The sequence below is a fragment of the Sapajus apella genome, unplaced genomic scaffold, assembly GCF_009761245.1.
Source record: "Sapajus apella isolate SASKATOON/1434 unplaced genomic scaffold, GSC_monkey_1.0 scaffold13, whole genome shotgun sequence".
Lineage (NCBI taxonomy): Eukaryota > Metazoa > Chordata > Mammalia > Primates > Cebidae > Sapajus > Sapajus apella.
In genome coordinates, this window is record NW_022436953.1 from 25,907,391 (window position 1) to 25,929,948 (window position 22,558).

At 41.7% G+C, this 22,558-nt stretch overlaps 1 protein-coding gene across 1 annotated transcript in view; it reads left to right on the forward strand.

The window, feature by feature from the left end:
• Positions 1-3,299: 3,299 nt before the first annotated feature.
• LOC116553671 (putative DMBT1-like protein) overlaps positions 3,300-22,558 on the forward strand; it is a 52,749-nt gene continuing 33,490 nt past the window's right edge. The window contains exons 1-8 of the mRNA XM_032281129.1: positions 3,300-3,340; positions 3,484-3,546; positions 7,705-7,802; positions 13,246-13,308; positions 14,228-14,761; positions 14,874-14,945; positions 17,730-17,801; positions 21,378-21,506. Coding sequence (XP_032137020.1) covers positions 3,300-3,340; positions 3,484-3,546; positions 7,705-7,802; positions 13,246-13,308; positions 14,228-14,761; positions 14,874-14,945; positions 17,730-17,801; positions 21,378-21,506 — 1,072 coding nt within the window. The remainder of the gene's footprint in view (positions 3,341-3,483; positions 3,547-7,704; positions 7,803-13,245; positions 13,309-14,227; positions 14,762-14,873; positions 14,946-17,729; positions 17,802-21,377; positions 21,507-22,558) is intronic.

Consider the following 22,558-nt stretch of genomic DNA (forward strand, 5'->3'; position numbering starts at 1 on the left):
GCTCTTGTTACCCAGGCTGGAGTGCAATGGCGCGATCTCGGCTCACCGCAACCTCCGCCTCCTGGGTTCAGGCAATTCTCCTGCCTCAGCCTCCTGAGTAGCTGGGATTACAGGCACGCACCACCATGCCCAGCTAATGTTTTGTATTTTTAGTAGAGATGGGGTTTCACCATGTTGACCAGGATGGTCTCGATCTCTTGACCTCGTGATCCACCTGCCTCGGCCTCCCAAAGTGCTGGGATTATAGGCGTGAGCCACCGCGCCCGGCCTCAGGATTTTTCAACGTCAGTTCCTCAGAGACGATTCCCCTAAATACACAATCTGAAAAGACTTCCTCTCAGTAGCATTCTATTTGATCAGCCTTTTGTTTTCTCTTCATGGTACTCACACCATTCAAGATAGTCTTTTTTTTTTTTTCCTGAGACAGAGTCTCACTCTGTCACCCAGGCTGGAGTGCAGTGGCACGGTTTCAGCTCACTGCAACCTCCGCCTCCCAGGTTCAAGCAATTCTCCTACCTCAGCCTCCCGAGTAACTGGAATTACAGGCATGCACCACCACACCTGGCTATTTTTTTTTTTTTTTGTATTTTTAGGGTTTCACCATGTAGACCAGGCTGGTCTTGAACTCCTGACCTCAAGTGATCTGCCCACCTCAGCCTCCCAAAGTGCAGGGGTTACAAGCATGAGCCACAGTGCCCGGCCCAAGATAGTCTTTGTAGTCTTTTTTCATTGTCCTGCTCATCTGTGTCCTCCTGCACCACTCCCCAGAGTGTGGGTTTTGTGAGAGTAGGAACTTTGGTGATCTTGTTTATCTCAGAGCCAAAGAGAGTTCCTGGTATATAATACGTTTTAAATAAATATTTCAGTGAAAAAAAAATAGACACACATGTAACATTCTGCCACTTCTGTAAATTGCTGTTCAAAACATTATACTAGGTATTAAAATACTCAATGAACAAAGGCAATGACTTTTTTTAGGAGGATACCACTTATCAGGCAGTGAGAATTCCATTATGCAGCATGATTTCCGTCTGCCTTCAAATCCCAGGAAGTTCAGAGCTTAATTGAATGATCTATACTAGCAACAGCCAAGGGTTTTTTTGGTTGGTTGGTAATTTTTCTGTTTGTTTTCCTTTCATTCATGTGTGTGTTAATCTTATATTTCTATTTTTTTTGGTCTTGCTATGCAGATATATATATTTTACTGTCATTTAAAATTTGTAGCAGAACATATACATATATGTTTATAATTATACATTATAATTATTACATATTAAATTATATCGGATAAATTATAACAATATTAAATACAATAAAATAATCTAATATGATATAGAATTGTGATATAGTATATAATTATAATATAGTATTATATATTGAATATTATATGTAATATATAATAGTATACATATTAATAACATATATAAGATTAATAGAAATGTCTGCACAGTGTTCAGGAGGAGACAGATGATGGCCACTGGGCTCTGCAGGAAGCATAAGCTGAGAAGACAGTTCATATGTGGACATACCACGGTCATCTTACTTTGCTGCCAGTTGGGAACCACTGCCCAGGATAGGCAGGTGGCCCAGAGCACCACAGGTGACTGGCTTGCTTTCAGTGTGTGGGCATTCTAAAGAGCCAGTATTATACGTTAAGGCTCTTCTTTCTGGTCTATGTTAAAGGCAATCAAATCAGCAAATACGGGACCTCTGAGAGCCTGTTAAGTCCCAGAGGCTGTATTTCACCAGGAATCCACAATATTTTACATTTTGTATTTTAGACCTGTCACGTTAAAGATTTGTTGAAAACCAATAAGTAGGTCAAGCAAAAGTTATTCAATTTACTAGAATGAGAACTATTTCAATTTATTCATACCAATAGGTGATGGAAATTCAGCAATCATATTATCAGGTAAGAGAACTTGTTTGTGCTATTTTCCCTGGGATATTTCTGTTTTCCCACCCAATACAGGAAGGAGCACATGGAAGAGTGGCTATTGAGTTATTTTACTCAGTGACTTATTACAACCTACCCCGTATAACTGAGTTTGGGTAGAGATTATTTTCAGGACACCACTTTAAAAGATTCACTAACCCCTTAAAAAAAGAGAGCTGACAACACTATTTTTAAAAAATACTGGAAACCACTTGGAACACAGGGTTTTGTAATTATTTAAGTTTCAATTTGGCCAGCTTCTCTGGGAATATCAAAACTCTTTTAATTTTTATGAAGGAAATATTTCATTTTTTTTTTGAGAAAGAATCATCTGATTGCATGTAATGTTTACTTATTGTATAATTTCTCCATGGCTGCTAAAATGAAGCGCCATAACTTAGCAGCTTCAACAACACAAATTTATGATCTTGGGGTCAGATGTCCAAAGTGGGTCTTAGCTAAGAGCAGTGTCAGTCAGGCTGTGTTCATTCTAGAAGCTCTGGAAAAAGAGGATCCATTTTCTGCCTTTTCCAGTTTTTAGAGGTGACCTGCATTCCTTGGCTAGTGGCCAGGCCTCCATCTTTAAAGCCCGCAGAGAGATTAGCATTTTCCAATCTTTCTTTGACTCTTTTCTGCCTTCTGCTTCCAATTTTAAGGACTCTTGGATGCCATTGGGCCCACCTGATGATGCAGGATAATCTCCTAATTTTAAGGCAGCTGATTAGCAACTGTAGTTTCACCAGCAATCTTAATTCACCCCTTTGCTGTGTGATCTAACATATGCTCAGGTTCCAGGGATTAGGACTTGGGTATCTTTGGGGAGGCCAATATTCAGCCTTCTGCACTTGTTTATAAAATAAATTTTGTAGTTACTTTTGCTTCGTGGAGCAGAAATAGACATGTTATTCAGGACATGCATTGAAATATGGTGACCAACAGCAAGTAGAGAGAAGAAAGGTGTGACAGAAGAGGGGGAGCATCTACCCAAGCCAATCCAAAAAGAGAAGCAATTGTTCTCTATCTCCTGCAGTTGCCTCTGTCAATGTTCCTTATGGACATTGTAGGTAATTCCCGTGGCCAGACATGGCATGAAGTTAGGTCTGCAGAGCAGGAGAGAATGTGGGACTGTGGAGCCCTAGAGAGGTTTTTTGCTAGTACAACAGCATCAGACATGCTGGGAACAAAACAGGCTTAGGAATAAAACATGCGGCACACGTGAATAAAGGTACCAGAGGGTCCTCAGGATCTAGACCATCAGGCCAACTCTTAAGAAGAATGTTAAGACCCAAAACACAGAACTCTTATCACAGAGCACCAAATACCTGCACATGTACATAGAATCTGGCAGAGAGACAGGCCAGGGATGATTGAGTCTAACAGCATTGAAGATCAGGTGGCTAGGAGGTGATTTGGCATATCTGTCACTGACTCAGAGTCTGTCACTTCAGAATGGAGGCAAAACCGCATCTTGTGAAATCACAGGGAGCCCCTGGCCAAACACCCCTCCCTCAAGTTACTTACTGTTCACACTTGCTTCTTTATTGCAGTTCTACCTGCTGCCATCTCAACTCAACTCCCTTCTACAACTGCTGCACATTCAACATCGTCAGGTAGGACACTGCCACCACCACCAGCACAGTAAATTCATCATAGCATCTAAGTTGCACTGAATGATAGTCGGTGGTTCTGCACCGTCTCTAGGTACTGCTGACAGACCACTGAGATCAAACGATTTGAGAGGAAAGGGACAAGGGGACCCTGAGATGTTCTGAATTTCACTCTGTGTTTGATCACCTATAATTTTGCTATCAAAGAACATAACACAAGTCTTCTCATTTCACATGCTTTCACAAATGCTGAGTAAGAGGAAAAGAGATGGGGGAATTGTGTGTTAGAGAAAAAGATTATTAGAGAGTCTCCTCATATCTTTTGATTTTAAGAAATAAACTAGCGCACCTGGCCTTATGTCTGGGAAGTATCCAACTTAGAGATGTCTAAATTACATCTCAGTGACCACCATTACAGTCTATTTTCATTTGGCCATGCTAGTTGATTCTATTTCCACTTCTGCATCACCTGTAACTGCTGACATTTCAATGACACCATCATATAATTCATATTCTGGCAATGCTAATAATCATCTTTGGTAAGTCCTTAAGCCTGCACTATCATCGTGGCTACTGAGATATGCCGTGTCTGTTAAATACACACTAGATCTTTCAAAGACTCAGGAAAATGCGTTGTTGTTGTTCAATGGGTATAAACTTTCAGTTATGCAATGTGAGGAGGTTCTAGATGTCAGCTGTGCAACGTCATGTCCATAGTTAACAACACAGTTTTGTGCATTTCAGATTTGCTGTGGGCAGATCTCATGTCAAGTGTTCTCACCACACACAGGAAAGAGACATGAAGAAACTTTTGGATGGGATGGTTATGTTTATTACCTTGGTTGTGCTGATGGGATCACAGGTGTGTGCTTGTATCCAGACACACAAAGCTATGCCCATTAAACATGCACAGCTTTTTGCTCTATCAATTATACCTCAAAAATTGTTTTAAGAAAGACAATACTATAAAAAGAATGTAAAATTGCTCACTGACTTTTTTATATGGATTACATTTTGTATTTGTATTTGATACTATTACATTGAAGTAATAACATTTTGGATACATGGCATTATATAAGATATATTATTAAAACTAATTCCATCTGTTTATTTTTACTTTTTAAAATGCGGCAACCAGAAAATCTAAAATTATATATGTAATTTGCACTTAATTTATAATAAACAGATTGCCTTCCACTGAAACAATCACATATGTCAAATGTCTTACGTGAATTTTCTTGTCTAATCCCCCCAACAGCTGGATGAGAGGACTTCTATAACCTCAATTTTCAAAATGAGGAAACTTATGCTGAGATAGGTTAAATATTGTCCTCAGGGTTGGTGGAATAATGCAGTCTGACTTCAGAGCCCTAAAGCTTAATCTCTGAACTATTCTAAACTCTCTAAACCACATTAAAATCCTATTAAATTCCAAAAAAAATATTGAGAAGGCACATTGCTTATTCAGAAACTAGGAGCATCTATTTGAGATGACAAAAGCTAAGACTGAAAAGAGTTAATCTCTGGGCTGGGTCTGCATTTAATTTGCGTACTCTTACCCTTGCCTCTCCCAAACTCACGTATCCATTGCCTACTGGGTGGCCACTGCAACACCAGTGCCAGTCCCCTGCCCTCTCTGGCCTAATCCTCCCCGTCTCTATACGAGCTGCCCTGGCAGGAGTGGCTCCTTCTTCTGGATTCTCACAGCTTTTCATCTGTCCTCACTTTAGCTCTTACTCATTCCTCTCTCTTCGGGTTGCATATTGTATCCACTTGCTTCCCTAATGACATGAGGGCAGAAATCATATCTTTCTCATGTTCAACATTGCACGCAGCACACTCGTGCGCACGCGCGCACACACACACACACACACACACACACACACATAGTCTTGAGGACTATGTCAGCATGTCTGCTCTCTGATGGGCACTCAGTGCTCGTTAAATGAATAAATGAGTAAATGTTTGAACAAACGAATGTCATTTAGCTGTTGCCAGTTTGCATATTTACCTCCATTTCCAAACATGAACAAAAATGAGAAAAAACACATTGAATTCCTAGCTCTAGTGTCTACATGACTAAATAAGGACATTTTTGCACCTTAAGTGGCATATTCCACTTACTTGACAGTGAAGTGCTCACAGCTGACTACTGGGTCTCCTCTCTTCTATCTGCCATGTATGAGACTCTCATGATGTTTCTTTACCCCTTTGTGCTTGTGTTACCTCATCTGAGAAATGGGAACAATAGCCACTGATTTCAAGAAGTTCTGAGGATTAAGTCACTGAATCCATGTAAAGCACTTAGCGGGCAGCCTGGAGCATGGTAGCTGCACAAAGAGTGTGACCTCCTTCCGTGCCTGCAGGAATGTCCTGTGGGATGCTGCTTTTCACAAAGAGGGGCTTCTGCCCCATAGTGGCTAAGCCAGGTGAAGAGGGCATGGCATTTCTGCCCAGTGCTACAGCCGGACCATTTTATCACAGTTCCTCCTCCAGCCCCTGGCAACCACCAGCCTTCCATCTGTCACTACAGATTTACCCATTCTGGATATTTCATATAAATGGTGTCATGCCACCCACAGCCTTTCCTGCCTAGCATAATGTTTTTGAGGCTTCTGGTTCCTTTTTAAATTCTCCATTTTGAATGAGCTTGTGTAAAGGTAGTTGAAATAAAGGGTCCCTCTTTCTATTCAGCATTAAATATTGGAGGTCATTTTCCTTTTTTAAAAAAGTTTATTTTTTAATTTTTATTTTCTTTTTTTTTTTTTGAGAAGGAATCTTACTCTGTTGCCCAGGCTGAAGTGCAGTGCTGTGATCTCGGCTCACTGCAACCTCCGCCTCCTGGGTTCAAGCAATTCTCCTGCTTCAGCCTCCTGAGTAGCTGGGATTACTGGTGCACGCCACCATGCCTAGGTAATTTTTGTATTTTTTTTCTTTTAGTAGAGATGGGGTTTCACCATGTTGGCCAGGCTGGTGTCGAACACCTGACCTCAAGTGATCCGCCTGCCTTGGCCTCCTAAAGTGCTGGGATTGCAGGCATAAGCCACCAGGCCTGACCTGGTTTTTTTTTTTTTTTTTTTTTTTTTTTGTGTATTGTTTTTTCCAACAGTTCTCTCAGCTTCCACTACCCTGGAAGATGTTGACCACCCAACCATATCACCAAGTAGGTCAATGAGCTGCTAGTTAAAAAAAAAAAAAAATGAGTATGATGCATTGTTTATGCTACTTCCAGCATTTTAAGCAAGCTCATGGAAAGGTTGAGTTGTTGTTTAAGGCCAGGAGAAATGTACTACCAAGGAATCTAAGGACCATGTGTAATGCCTAATGTCAATTGCAGCACCAGATTTGAAGCTCCCTGAGGCTAGGGTTTTATCTGTCTTGCTTGTCACTGTATCCCCAGCCCCTATCCCAGTGCTTGATACATGATAGACACACAATAAATGTTTATTGAAAGAATAAACAAATGTGTAGGTATTGCATGGTTGGCAGGCTGCTGGACCCCTCTTGAGGCAGGTTTCATCTTAGCCAAGAACAATCCTGGTACACAGTGTATAGTGGAGGCAAATCTCTCTACTCAAGAGAAATAGGTATCACTCTGAAAAACCCCTATTTGTACAAATATCCTGCCTCAAAAAGAAGTTAGTATTAGAGCAAACTAGTGAAGCCAGATCTAACAGATATTTATGTTTTTCACTGTCAGCAGATAACGAAAAGTTACCAACTACCCTAGCAGGTAAGCAATGATTCTACCATTCATCCTATAGATGGGAGGCCTTACCATCCAGGAAATGTCCAGGCAGGTGGATCACTAGGTTGTATGATGTCTTCCATGGGGTCATCTAAGATAATCAGCATCCTTATGAATGCAATGATTTTTACAACCTTTCCCCAATTCATCAATGACTTATTTTACTACTGCTGAGTGCCTCCTGCAGAACCTGGGTCTGATACAGAGTTAAAGGGGGAAGCATATGGGCATTTGGGGACAGCAGGGTCACGCTGAGGAGCTTAACCTAAACTTGACTCCAACCTCATCAGAAGAAATCTGGCAGCTCATTGGGAGTGTGTGGTCAGCCCAAATGCTTTCATTAAGGTGTGGCATGGCTGGGGACACTTCACCAGCTGCCAGTTGCGTTCTTGTCTGACCTGTTCTGTGTTTAGCGGTCCTAATCCCCATTTCCATGTGGTTCCAGTGCTACCTGTGGCCGACTCAGCATCTGCCAGCCGCAGGGCCAGTGTGCCTGGGCCCAGTCCTTCAGGTGAGCAACCTTCCTGAGGACACCCTTTTGCTCTCCAAACCACAGGGTGGAGGTGGGGACATCCCAATGAGGGAGGGGCCTGGGGGAGCAGCACCATTTGCAGCCCTTGTGGTGCAAAGAGGAAGCACCATCCTGAGAGGACCTCAGCCTCCAGGGCTGGGGCCAATTCACTGGGCCTCCCAGACAGCATCCTCACTTGCTATTCTTCCAGGGAAACATTTTAAAAATTCAGCAAATACAGAGAATAAGAAAGTGAATAACCATGTCTGTCTTATCTAAATAGGATGAATTAGGTTATATTGGTTTTCCTGTCCTATCAATCAAGAAATAAAACACAGTTAAATCTGAAGCTCCCAATAGTCCTCAATCTCAGGCTTTTCTCTCTCCTTCCTCATAAACACCATTAAATTTTGTGTATAACCTAACGTATGTGCGTGTGCCCCCAAACAAGACTGAGCATCCACCTTACAAATTAGACATTATTTTGTTGTAGCCTATTTTTAACCTGTTAAAGGTAGGTCTTTATCAATGTTGAGTGTGTTTCCTTTGACACCAGCTATTGAGTCAGTATTTTCAACATCCATGTCCATATAATAATAATAAATCTAAAAGTAAACATTTATGAGACTTGTCTTTATATCTTACGTATTTTTATGTTTAAATATACTAAAAATAAGAGCTAAAAGAAAAGTATAATAATCTGCTTTGTGAGTTAATTAATGACCATATTCAACAATCTTTATTCTGGGAGAGTTAAGTAATATTAATGTTCCCCTTGTGCATGCTTTATTATGTTCACAGGTGTTTTACACACACTCAAACACTGCAGGACTTATCAGAGCTCTTGCTCTACTGTGGACACCAGGATTCTCTAAGAGGTGACTCTGTTATACCAGGTTTTCCTAGTGTGCCTGACTGCAAAGCTCCTTCTGCTCACTGAGATTGGGACTAGTGTCTACAAAAACAAGTTTAAGTATTGCTGAATTCCAAGTGCTTAGAACATGCCATTAATAGTTGTTAAATCCCTAATCAAATTATTTTAAATGATCTCATCCCATTGAGTAATTAAGTTTCCTTGCGACCTTTGGGTCCTGACTCTCGTCCTGATGATTCTGTAAAACAATACATCCTAAGGGTAAGAACTTTTTTTTCTCCCTCCCTCTGCCTGAAATGCCCCATTTCCATCATGTCCAGATTTCTCTTCCCTGTGAAATCCTATGCTTGCTTCTGAGCCGGTTATAGAAGGAATTTCTTGAGCTCCACCATCAGTGGAGTATATTCTCTGCCTGAGAGTATCATTTCCATACTTTTCTAGCATTCTTAACTATTCTGTTTTTAATAGCAGAGCTATCTGGGTGTTTCTACTAGTCCCCAGCTTAATTACAAATGAGATGATGAGACTTAATTACAGATGAAATGATGCAAACCTATTGTTTGCAAGGATTCTTATTTTAGTAACAAATTGTGTATTCTTTTTTTTTTTAATTGCATTTTAGGTTTTGGGGTACATGTGAAGTACATGAAAGATTGTTGCATAGGTACACACATGGCAGTGTGATTTGCTGCCTTCCTCCCCATCACCTATATCGGGCATTTCTCCCCAGGCTATCTCTCCCCAACTCCCCACCTCCCGCTGTCCCTCCCCTATTTCCCCCTAACAGACCCCAGTGTGTAGTGCTCCCCTCCCTGTGTCCATGTGTTCTCATTGTTCAACACTCACCTACCTATGAGTGAGAACATGCGGTGTTTGATTTTCTGTTCTTGTGTCAGTTTGCTGAGAATGATAGTTTCCAGGTTCATCCATGTCCCTACAAAGGACACAAACCCATTGTTTTTGATGGCTGCATAATATTCTATGGTGTGTATGTGCCACATTTTCCCTGTTCAGTCTATCGTCGATGGGCGTTTGGGTTGGTTCCAGGTTTTTGCTATTGTGAACAGTGCTGCAATGAATATTTGTGTGCATGTGTCCTTATAGTAGAATGATTTACAATCCTTTGGATATATACCCAGTAATGGGATTGCTGGGTCAAATGGAATTACTATTTCTAGGTCCTTGAGGAATTGCCACACTGTCTTCCACAATGGTTGAATTAATTTACACTCCCACCAACAGTGTAAAAGTGTTCCCATTTCTCCACATCCTCTCCAGCATCTGTTGTCTCCAGATTTTTTAATGATCGTCATTCTAAATGGCAAGAGATGGTATCTCAATGTAGTTTTGATTTGCATTTCTCTAATGACCAGTGATGATGAGCATTTTTTCATGTTTGTTGGCATGTGTACGTCTTCTTTTATAAAGTGTCTGTTCATAGCCTTCGCCCACTTTTGAATTCTTGTTTGTTTTTTCTTGTAAATCTGTTTTAGTTCTTTGTAGATTCTGGATATCAGCCCTTTGTCAGATGGGTAGACTGCAAAAATTTTTTCCCATTCTGTTGGTTGCTGATTCACTGTTTCTTTTGCTGTGCAGAAACTGTGGAGTTTGATTAGGTCCTGTTTGTCTATTTTGGCTTTTGTTGCCGATGCCTTTGGTGTTTTGGTCATGAAGTCCTTTCCTACGCCTATGTCCTGAATGGTTTTGCCTAGATTTTCTTCTAGGGTTTTTATGGTGTTAGGTCTTATGTTTAAGTCTTTAATCCATCTGGAGTTAATTTTAGTGTAAGGTGTCAGGAAGGGGTCCAGCTTCTGCTTTCTGAACATGGCTAGCCCATTTTCCCAACACCATTTATTAAACAGGGACTCCTTTCCCCATTGCTTGTTTTTGTCAGGTATTCAAATAGGAAATACCTGTGTATGTTGAACCAGCCTTGCATCCCTGGGATGAAATTTGTCAAAGGTTGGATGGTTGTAGATGTGTTGTGTTGCCTCCGGGGCCTCTGTTCTGTTCCATTTGTCTATATCTCTGTTTTGGTACCAGTATAATGCTGTTTTGATTACTATAGCCTTGTAGTATAGTTTGAAGTCCAGTAGTGTGATGCCCCCCGCTTTGTTCTTTTTACTTAGAATTGACTTGGCTTAGCGGCCTCTCTTTTGGTTCCATATAAAGTTTAAGGTGGTTTTTTCCAGTTCTGTGAAGATGGTCATTGGTAGCTTGATGGGGATAGCGTTGAATCTGTAAATTGCTTTGGGCAGTATGGCCATTTTCATGATACTGATTCTTCCTAATCATGAACATGGAATGTTTCTCCATCTGTTTGTGTCCTCTCTTACTTTGTTGAGTAATGGTTTGTAGTTCTTCTTGAAAAGGTCCTTTACGTTCCTTGTTAGTTGTATTCCTAGGTATTTTATTCTCTTTGTAGCAATTGTGAATGGTAGTTCATTCTTGATTTGGCTCTCTTTAAGTCTGTTATTGGTGTATAGGAATGCTTGTGATTCCTGCATATTGATTTTGTATCCTGAGACTTTGCTGAAGTTGCTTATCAGTTTCAGGAGCTTTTGGGCTGAGATGATGGGGTCTTCTAGATATACAATCATGTCGTCTGCAAATAGAGACAATTTGACTTCCTCGTTTCCTATTTGAATGCCCTTTATTTCTTGTTCTTGCCTGATTGCTCTGGCTAGAACTTCCAGTACTATATTGAATAGGAGTGGTAAGAGAGGACATCCTTGTGTAGTGCCAGATTTCAAAGGGAATGCTTCCAGTTTTTGTCCATTCAGTATGATATTGGCTGTTGGTTTGTCATAAATAGCTTTTATTATTTTGAGATACATTCCGTCAATACAAAGGGCTGTTGAATTTTGTCAAAGGCCTTCTCTGCATCATTTGAGGTAATCATACGTTTTTTGTCTTCCGTTCTATTTATGTGGTGAATTACGTTTATAGACTTGTGTATGTTGAACCAGCCTTGCATCCCTGGGATGAAGCCTACATGATCATGGTGGATAAGCTTTTTGATGTGCTGTTGCAATTGGTTTGCCAGTATTTTATTGAAGATTTTTGCATCTATGTTTATTATGGATGTTGGCCTGAAGTTTTCTTTTCTTGCGAGTCTCTGCTGGGTTTTGGTATCAGGATGATGTTGGTCTCATAGAATGATTTGGAAGGATTCCCTCTTTTTGGATTGTTTGGAATAGTTTCAGAAGGAGTGGTACCAGCTCCTCTTTGTATGTCTGGCAGAATTCGGCTGTGAACCCATCTGGACCTGGGCTTTTTTTGGTTGGTAGTGTATTAATTGCTGCCTCAACTTCAGCAAGGAAAGATCTAAAATTGACACTGTATCATCAAAATTGAAAGAGCTAGAGGAGCAAGATCAAAAAAACTCAAAACCTAGCAGAAGACAAGAAATAACTAAGATCAGAGCAGAATTGAAAGAGATAGAGACACAAAAAACCCTTCAAAAAATCAATAAATCCAGGAGCTGGTTTTTCAAAAAGATCAACAAAATAGACCACTAGCCAGATTAATAAAAAAGAAAAGAGAGAATAATAAAAGATGCAATAAAAAATGATAAACGAGATATCACCACAGATTCCACAGAAATACAAACCAGCATCAGAGATTACTACAAATTGTGTATTCTACAGGTACTATTTGACTGACTAAACATCCCTACTAATAGCACTGATGCAAAAGATTATTAATGTTGGGTAGATAGCTTACTACACAGTAGTAGGTTTGAGAAACTTAACAAAACTTTGTTTTGTTTCTTAAAGTCTTAGTTTGATAACAATTCAACGTAACATTAGCTGTTTGGTCAAGAGTTCTCCACTCTGGCAGTTGAAAGAAGACTCAGCCCTCACAGCAGTCCCAGCTCTACCACTTGCATTCCTAGGTCTAGCGCAATGAGACAGAGCACTTGCACAAGTCAACTAAGCAACTTGATTACTCATAGACAGCCAGCAAGGATCCCCAGAAACCTAGGATCATGGGGAGGTGGTCCCCCAAGGATAAGGAAAGCTTCTCAGGGTGGATGGAGTCTCATCTGCATGTGCTCCACTTCACAACACAGCTGAGGGACCCCAAAAGCACTCCACTCAGGGTATGGTACCACTGGGGGCCACTTGGCTCATGTTGCAGAGCACCCTGTTCTAGGAGGAACAGCCTGTTCCAGGATGAGGACAAAGCCCAAGCTGTTCCAGACAGTTCCTTCTTGTCTCAGAATATTGTATTCTCAGCACATTCTGGAGTTATTCTGAAAACCATAGAAGGAGGGATGTAGACTTGGGCTGGCCAAGGCCATTAGAGACCTGCTTTTCTGCAGCTTGCCCTGGCCTGAAATCAGGACAGCTCTGTAAGACTGGTTTCTTTTATGGCAAGGAATGGCCTGAACACAGAATCCTCGATGTAACTGGAATGATGCCTACCTCGTTGGATGAAAACATAATCCTCCAAATAAGATGGCTATTAAGCTTTAGGTTGAACTCTTGAAGAAATTATCATTAGTTTTTATTTCTATTTTTTATGTTATATTGTTATTGATAATGACTTTATTGTTTCATATAGTTGAGATCACCTCGGAGACTTCACTGACCACAACCCCTGTGTCCTCCACACCTTCATCAACAGGTATGAAAAAACTTGCCTGAGAAACCAGGAGATATGGATGCTGAGGTCCCCAGCATCAGCCCAAGCTAGGTGGAAAGGCATAGGGTCGCTTTGGGAGGTAGCTACATATAATAGAAAGAGCTGTAAATTTTTTCACTTTCGAAGTATATGATCTTGAGCAATTTAGGTGTTCTACTTGAGTCAGTTTTCTTTTCTAAATCTGGTGCAATATCCCTTTTCAGAATGGTGGTTGAATACCTTAAAAATGAGAGAACTAATTAATATACAAGAAGTGAATGGTTGAATTCTAGATACACGTTTATATTTAGCTTTCTCCATTATCATAAATTCACGAATTATAGTTGTGAGAGTCGATGTATTAGAAAATCTTAATGCTAATATGGTTATGAACATTCTGGATATCAGGACATAACTATTATCTGTAAACATGCAGTTAAGCCTCTTATGTGTTGCTATAAATCTATTAGTATTTTACATATCTCCATCCCTGAGTTTCATACAATAAAATTACTTTATGAGGCCAGGTGTGGTGGCTCAGGCCTGTAATCCCACCACTTTGGGAGGCCAAGGCAGGCGAATCACAAGGTCAGAATTTTGAAACCAGCCTGAGCAACATGATGAAACTCTGTCTCTATTAAAATACAAAAAAATTACCTGGGCATGGTGGCACACACCTGTAATCCCAGCAACTCAGGAGGCTGAGGCAGGAAAATCGCTTGAACCCAGGAGGCAGAGGTTGCAGTGAGCTGACCTCATGCATTTCACTCCAGCCTAGACAACAGAGAGAGAGTCCATCTCAAAACAAACAAACAAACAAACAAACAAACAAAAACTTTATGAATAATATGGCTTTGTATGGGATCCTTCCAGAAACTTCTAATATAGAATGGATCCTTCTAAACACCATGGATCCTTTCAGAAACTTCTAATATAGAATTCAAGATAAAACTACCTTTTTCTGAGGGGAGGTTTATAACAAAGATTGGTCATTTGAAACTGAAGGTGATTATGCTTGCTGTCCTGTCCATATGTGCAACACAAGTTTATGTGATAAACAGACTCACATCCAAAAAGGATGAGAGAAATGTCTCTGCTATCAGAGCCAGCCCCAGTACTTCTCTTTGTGCCTCCCCAGGAGCCTGGATGGAGGTGAGGCTGCTGAATGGCACAGGAAGGTGCTCAGGCCGCGTGGAGGTTCTTGTCCAGGGCACATGGAGGACCGTGTGTGACGACCTCTGGGACCTGGCCGAGGCCACAGTTGTGTGCCGCCAGCTACAGTGTGGACAGGCTGTGGCAGCCCCGACAGGGTCTCACTTCGGGGCAGGCTCTGGGAAAATCCTGCTGGATGACATGCAGTGTGTGGGCAGTGAGAGCCACCTGGGGCAGTGCGTGCATGGGGGCCAGGCCGGGCACAACTGTGGGCACCTGGAGGATGCCAGTGTCATCTGTGCAGGTGAGGGCTGTTACCTCCCAGGACTTCACTATTGTCACAGGCAGCCAACACTAATAGAAGCCACTGGACAATGCATTATAAATAACCTTATAGACTTTGATCTCTTGATTAGGTGCTGATGGTTCTCCAGCCCCCACCCCCACCACAGGGGCTGAAGTGGCTTCTACATCGGACATGCTCCCAGGTGGGTCTAATCTTTGGGTAGTTTGCTTTGAGTGTACTTTTCTTTCCACAAGTCATTTTGTTAAGTCATGGTAGAGCTCCTTCAGGGCTAGAGAAAAAGTCCCCTAGTCCTCTTCCATTTCACAGTCAGAGGGTTCTGTTCATGACAAGTCTGGAGATAAGAATAAACAAAAAATGGAGATCTTTAGGCAACGGAATATTTGTTGCATCAAATAAATCCCATTAGAATGTCTCAATGTTTTTTTGCCAAGAGCTGTTGTTAGAAAATGCCAGTTGTTTCCAAATAATTCATGAGCTGTAATCTAATTCATGAAACCCTAGGACTGTCTGCACTGGTATGAGGCTGTTACCTCTCCTGGATGTCACTCCTTTGATATCTTTTCAGAAATATTCAACTCATATTCTCAGACGTCATTGAGCATAATATTGTAATAGCACTGTAGACCACAGCATGTTGATTTATTTGATCATCAGGTTCTGTCAATTCACTGGGTCCCACTCCAACCACAGAACCTGAAGCTGCCACCCCATCATACGCACCATCAGGTTGGTCCAATCTTTTCTTGGTTCTTTTGCATTGTTGCTTTTCCTCCATAGAATGTCTCTTTCTTAAGCCAAGATGGCAGGGCCTTTGCACCACATAACTTCCGGGGCTCCACCTTGCTAGAATGTATTGTGCATTGCATCCTCATGCGCATGAGGGAATGGTGGTCCCTGGAGTCATATAGCTAGGTGATCCTACATTGTTGAGTCACTCTAGGATTAAGAGAGTTAACAATCATTCCACATTACAGCACACCATACAGAGGGACACAGAGCAGAAAGGAAACAAGCTTCTCATTCATTCCATCATCTGGATTTCTTAAATAATTCCTGAACTTGCCCAAACTATGCCTGCACATTGGAAATTTTAGTTGTCTCCAAATGGTTTAGGAGCTCAGTCAATTTAAACAAAATCAGTTAGGATTGAATTGATATCCTCCAAGATACATATATAGTGATCAGAATAGGTATTAAAAACTGCTTATAGCTTTAAAATGCTAAATATTTGCATTATTATTATGTAGCATCCTCTTAATTTTGAGAATCTGAAAAAAGCAGAAATAAGTAGTTGGAAGAGGATGCAGGAAACATAAAAAACACTCTTCCTCCTTCTGTAGATATTTGATAGGAGAGCAATGAAGCCCCTTCCCTTCAGTACATGATAACATGGACAACAGAACAGAACAATGATTAGTGAAATTCCCATGGTGGAGGCCACACACTCACAGTAGCACCTTCTTTGCCCAGACTGGAGCTGACCGCCAGCTGCTTCACTTTCAGGAAAACAACTCTGTATATTTTTTTCTTTTTCTTTTTTTTTTTTTTTTTGAGACAGAGTCTCACTCTGTCACCCAGGCTGGAGTGCAATGGTATGATCTTGGCTCACTGCAACCTCCGCCTCCCAGGTTCAAGCAATTATCCTGCCTCAACTTCTCAAGTAGCTGGGATTACAGGCACCTGCCACCATGCCTGGATAATTTTTATATTTTTAGTAGAGGCAAGGTTTCATCATGTTGGCCAGGCTGGTCTCGAACTCCTGACCTCAGGTGATCTGCCTACCTCGGCCTCCCATAGTGCTGGATTACAGGCATGACCCACCAAGCCCTACTAACTCTGTACATTTCTGACATATTAAGATTGATTTTACATTGTATTATATGACCAACTGAAAAAAAGAAATATATGGTTATTTCTTTTTCTACTCCAACTGACTTTAAACAACCAGTTTGATGATTTAACTACCTTTGGAGGCCTGCTCCCAAACTATTTTAAATAATCACAGTAATGAAGAGAGTATTCAGTAGTTTTGATTTACATACATATATAAAGACTATTATGAAAAGTATCAAACTCACTGACAAATGCTGAGAATAGTACAGTGAGCCCCAGGATACCAACTATCAAGTTTTGTGAAATCCTAATATTTGCCCTAATTGTTTGAGAGCCTTTTTAAAAGGAAACAACAAATACCTGATTGCTATTTAGGAGTTAATATGATGAAAAGGGCTGCCTTAATGCCCCATGTGGCTTAGCTACTCAGAGCCCAGGTACAGCCACCAAAGATCCAGATGGAAACCAAAACATTCAGTCATTTCATTGACTGCCATGTCCATGTATTGCTCCAAAAAGAAAGAGGAAACCATCCACAGATGGTTTTGTGAGCACTTCACAGGCTAGAGTGTACAACCCAACGGTGTGTCCTCACAGTATTGGCACTTTTCATTTCACTGTGGCATCTGATATCTAATGTTGAATGAGGTGGCAGGGAAGGAGATATGGGAGCCACCAAAACCCTGACAGACACATTGGAACTAGCAGTTCTCTTGGGCTTATAGTCAGAAGTTCACATTCTCCTGTGCCGCCAGGAGGTATCTAGCAGTGAAGGAGGCCTCTCTTTGTTTTGCATTCACAGGTCAAGCACTGTCATTAGCTGTGCCTACCTCAGAGCCCACTGTGCTTCCCTCAACTCCTCCTCCAACAGGTCAGTTGGCATTTGTTTTATGGGGAAAGGGAACCATGTACCCAGCACTGGGCCAGTGCCTTCCCAGACCTAAAGCCACGATAAGTGCTAACCATACTCCTGCAAATTTTCCTTGCCTCTGGGGGAGATGAGTCAGAAATTGATGCTACATATTTGACTGTGACCTTCAGGTCATGTCTATTTTCAAACTTTTATCTTTCTCAGGTTGGGTTTAGGGAATGTCCTAACTATTAGGGCTGTCTCTCTTTGTGCCTGTGACAGGTGCTGGGTTATCTGCAACCACAGCCATAACAGAGCCTGCAGCCCTGCCATCCACACCCATGCCTCTGGCAGGTAAGTCCTTGGGAGCCACCACTGGAAGGAGCTCACATTTATGAAACAACCATAATGTGATAAGCAGAGAATCAGATGCTGTCACTAATCTATGCTCACAACTACCTACAAGTGTTATCCTACCCCTCTCCCAACCTCACTGTTTCATAAAATGAGACACAGAAATTTTCCTAGCATCACCCAACTAGAATGTGCCAGAGCCAAGATCTGGGCACAAATGTCGGACTCCAAACCCATGTGACTCTGCTTAGCCAGCTGCCTTTGATGGTAGGACAGTGTTCTCCAAAGCTACCTGTGGGCTATTGGAAAGAGAACATGCTTACAAGCCTAATTGCTATGTCCCAGGTACATCAAGACTATAACCAAGAAATCAGGGAGTCAGCTGTGAGTGGCCACCTACTCTATAGCTTTTAATATAAAATTCCTGATTTATATTTTTCCCTATAACAGTTAGGCAAGATTTATCCTTTTAGTTTACCTGATACTGTATATCAGGTACGAACCCAAATCCCAGTATCTTCCTTTCTCACCGGGGTGGAACTGCCTGTACATCTGCTTTACAAAGAAAGAAAGCTCGTTGTAGCATTCTGACACTTTAATGCTGGTTCTGCAGTAACTCACATCAGTGGTAACTCAATGTGTCTAGGTCAAGCCTAATGGTGTGCGTGCATGTCTGCGTTTTGAATAAATACTACAGTGGCAGTTTAAGGCTGTGTAGATGCGCTAAACTAGATTTACAGTCATTCTGCTCCCTCCTCAAAAAACATCACACAGCAGGCAGAGGTCTCTCATCTGTTTCAGGCCTCCACTTGGGCCACTTTTTGACATTCTGAGCCCCTAGAAACTTTTGCCTACAGGGACCCCTACCTCCATAAAAAAAGTATATTTATATACACACAGATATGTATGTATATGTTCTATTTTATGGTTGTGTTTATATAAAGACTATATTATAGTCATTTCTTCTGATTTTAAAACAAATGAAGACATATTTGGGGGCCCTTAAAGATCACATGGACCCCAGGCACTGTGCCTGCCATGTCTTATGGAGGTGTCTCTATCCTGCTCTTCTGAATTCTTCCAAGTAATGAACACATGCAGACCCACTGGACCTCAGCACCGCCAGGACTTTTCGGGAGAAAGAACACAATGCATTTGCCCACCATGAGACTGCTTCAAATCAGGGCATAGGGGAGGATTCTGACTTACCTCATAACCACCTTGGGGACAGAACGGATGGACTGTGGTGAGAGCTGTGCTAACCCTATGCCCTCCTAGGAGCTGAGGCGTAGTAGGCAGTCTGTTCTGTTGTCAGTAGTGCTGCACAGTGAGCTGGCCCCATTTTTTGGACACAGGTTGCTTGCAGGATCTTTGTTGAGAAAAGAGGTTCATCTGTTTCTTTGTTTTTTTGTTTTTTTAATTGAGATGGAGTCTCGCTCTGTCACTGGGGCTAGAGTGCAGTAGTGCAGTCTCAGGTCACTGCAACCTCCACCTCCCGGGTCCAAGTGATTCTCCTGCCTCAGCCTCTTGAGTAGCTGGGATTACAGGTGTGCGCCACCATGCCCGGCCAATTTTTGTATTTTCAGTAGAGACTAGGTTTCGCCATCTTGGCCAGGCTGGTCTCAAACTCCTGACCTCGTGATCCAACTGCCTCGGCCTTCCAAAGTGCTGGGATTACAGGTGTGAGCCACCGTGCCCGGCCAAGAGGTTCATCTTTTATGCATAGTTCCTGACGGGGTTGAGTTGAGAACAGGAGGTCATGGTCATGCTGAATAATGTGAGCAGGAGTGGGTTGTTTATGAAATGGAGGCTGCAAGCCCAGAACAATTTGAGCCTTTAAAGGGGTGATTGGCCTAGAATCCCAGGAAATTTTCCTCACCTTCTCTTCTGAGCATGATCTACTTACAATTATCATCACAACTCACATTTCCACTACATTTTTTCCTCACATATATTTTCTAACAACCCATATGTTAGACATGAGAAATATTTCTGCATTGGATAATTGACGTTAGGTGATAGTGTATTGTATTTCACTGCTGCTCCTATTTTGTAAGCTAGAGTGCTGTTAAAATAATGAGACACAGACTCAAACTTTTTGTTTAAGAAATCTAACAGAGTAGTAGGTCTATATTTTACTCCTCCTGTTGGCTTAAGAAAGAAACCTCACCAGTGTTTCTAGAAAGTTCTAGAACACATAATGTCAATATAAGTATGATGATCAGGGCAACAAATTACTAAATAAAACAACCATCAGAATTCCAGATTTTTTTAGAGGTTTAATGATTACTTTCACTAGACAGAGAAATGATTCTCCTTTGTTTTCTCCATTCTATCACTGATTAAAGCCCTTAAGGTGAAAACTCTTTTTTTATAGAGCCTTGCACATAATAGGCATTAAGTGAATATTCTGCGGTTTAAAGTATAACTGTGTTGGCAGCAAAGAAAAGAATGTCTTTAATGCTAGAAAGAATGCTCTATAATCTCCAGTCTGTCATGGGACACTCTCCCATACCGAGGCGACTTCCACAGAAAGACTAGCCAGCATCCATTGGGACATGGCTGGGAGGACCCCCCAGGTCAGGGGTCCTCTGGAGTTCTTGTGCCACGTGTGGGCTGAAGGGACATGCGTAAGTTGGGAGCCCAGGGATCTGGTGTTATCTCTCTAGAAGTCTGATGCAGCTGCTCGCCAGGGTCTTCTGGCCTCCTTGAGGTACTTCCAGGAAGTAGGAGTTCTAACTCACATTTTCCAAGACCCATAGAACCTTCTATCTGCCTAACCCAGAGGAAATTCCTTTTTAGTTACACATAAAGTTACAATAAGCACTTCTCTCCCTCAAACCTTCTTTTCTTCCTTGATCTCAGGTCTTTGAAAACCAAAGCCAGAACATCCTACAGTCTCTATCAGCTCTCTACTCTGCATGTAACCTGACCCAGGCAAGAGGCACAGGGCTCAGCTTCAGAGAGGGAAAGAGAAGGGTAACTTCAGAGTGGAAAATACATATAACAAAGTTCACTGGCCTTAGAAAGTCACATGGAATATTAACCAATCTACCCAGTTCCAATTCACATTGCCACTTTGACCCTGAAAAAGTTAACTTGGACTTTCTGAGTCTCACTTTCTTCTTGTGCAAAACAGCGGTAATAATAGACCCAACAAGAGAGATGTAATGGTCAAATAAGATCAAGCTTGTAAAGTATTTAGGATGCGACCTGCTATTGGTAATGACCACGAAATGTGAGTGGTAGAAATTATTATTATTATTGTTACTATTACTCTTCCTATGAAATAATATCATATGAAGATACAAGTATTATGACATCAGCAGTATATCAGCCCAACATAAAGGCCACTCCCCAGTGCCCCTCCCTCTTGTGCCTCCCTAGGAGCCTGGATGGAGGTGAGGCCGCTGAATGGCACAGGGAGGTGCTCAGGCCATGTGGAGGTTCTCATCCAGGGCACATGGGGGACTGTATGTGATGACCACTGAGACCTGGCCGAGGCTGCCGTTGTGTGCCGCCAGCTGCAGTGTGGCCAGGCCATGGCAGCCCCCTTGGGGGCCCACTTTGGGGCAGGCTCTGGGAAGATCTTACTGGATGACGTACAGTGTGTGGGCAGTGAGAGCCACCTGGGGCAGTGTATGCATGGGGACCAGGCCAGGCACAACTGTGGGCACCTGGAGGATGCCGGTGTCATCTGCACAGGTAAGGGGCTGTTTCCTTAAAAAGAAGTAATTTCTTGGTTTTCCCTTTGAATAATACTCAGTGATTGATTTTGCTAAGTATTATATTACAAATAGCACTGTAAATGTTAGCATGTTGATTTCTTTTGATCATCAGGTGCTGGCAATTCACCAGGTCCCACTCCATTCACAGAACCTGAAGCTGTCACTTCATCATACACACCATTGGGTTGGTTCAATTTGCTTTGTAGCTTTTCCTCCATAGAATGTCTCTTGCATAAGCCAAGATAGCACAGACTTTCCACTGCACAATTCCCAGGACCCTATCTTCCTAGAATACATTGTGCATTTCATCCTCATGCAGGTGGTCACATGTCATATGCAAATGGTGGTCTCTAAGGTCTTACAGCTTGGTGGTCCTACATGGTTGAGTCACTCCAGGGTTGGAAGATTTAACAATTATTTCACCTCACACTACACCACAGAGAGGGGCACACAGCAAAAGGGAAAGAAGACTTAAGGGGGAAGGGAAGTATGAGAAATCGATTCTCATCTGTCACCTAGACTTAAACATTCCTGAACTTGCCTGACAATAGATACATTGGAAATGCTTAGTCATCTCTAAATGGTTCAGGGGCTTAGTCATTGAAATAATGTCGGTTAAACTTGAATCCATATCTCTCTAATGGCACACATGCTGGTCCAAACAAGTTAGTTTTATAGATTTGCTAGTCAGTGGACACTCATATTCTCATTATGATGCATATTCTTAATTTCAAGAGTCTAAAAATGGGGTGATTCTCTAATATATCATTGGAAGAGAACACAGAGCTTGAAAGAACAGACTATTTCTCCTTCTCTATACGTTTGATAGGAGAGTGGTTAGACCAGTCCTCATGCAAGATGGAAACAGAAAGAAGATGAGAGAAATCCCATTGATGAGGTGGCACACAAACTCACATATGAAACATAGATAAAGGACTCAATTCATTAGTAGAAATTGTATCTAGGACATTGCAACCCTAAATGTTTATTCACCTTAAAACACAACTTCAAAATACATGAAGCATAAAC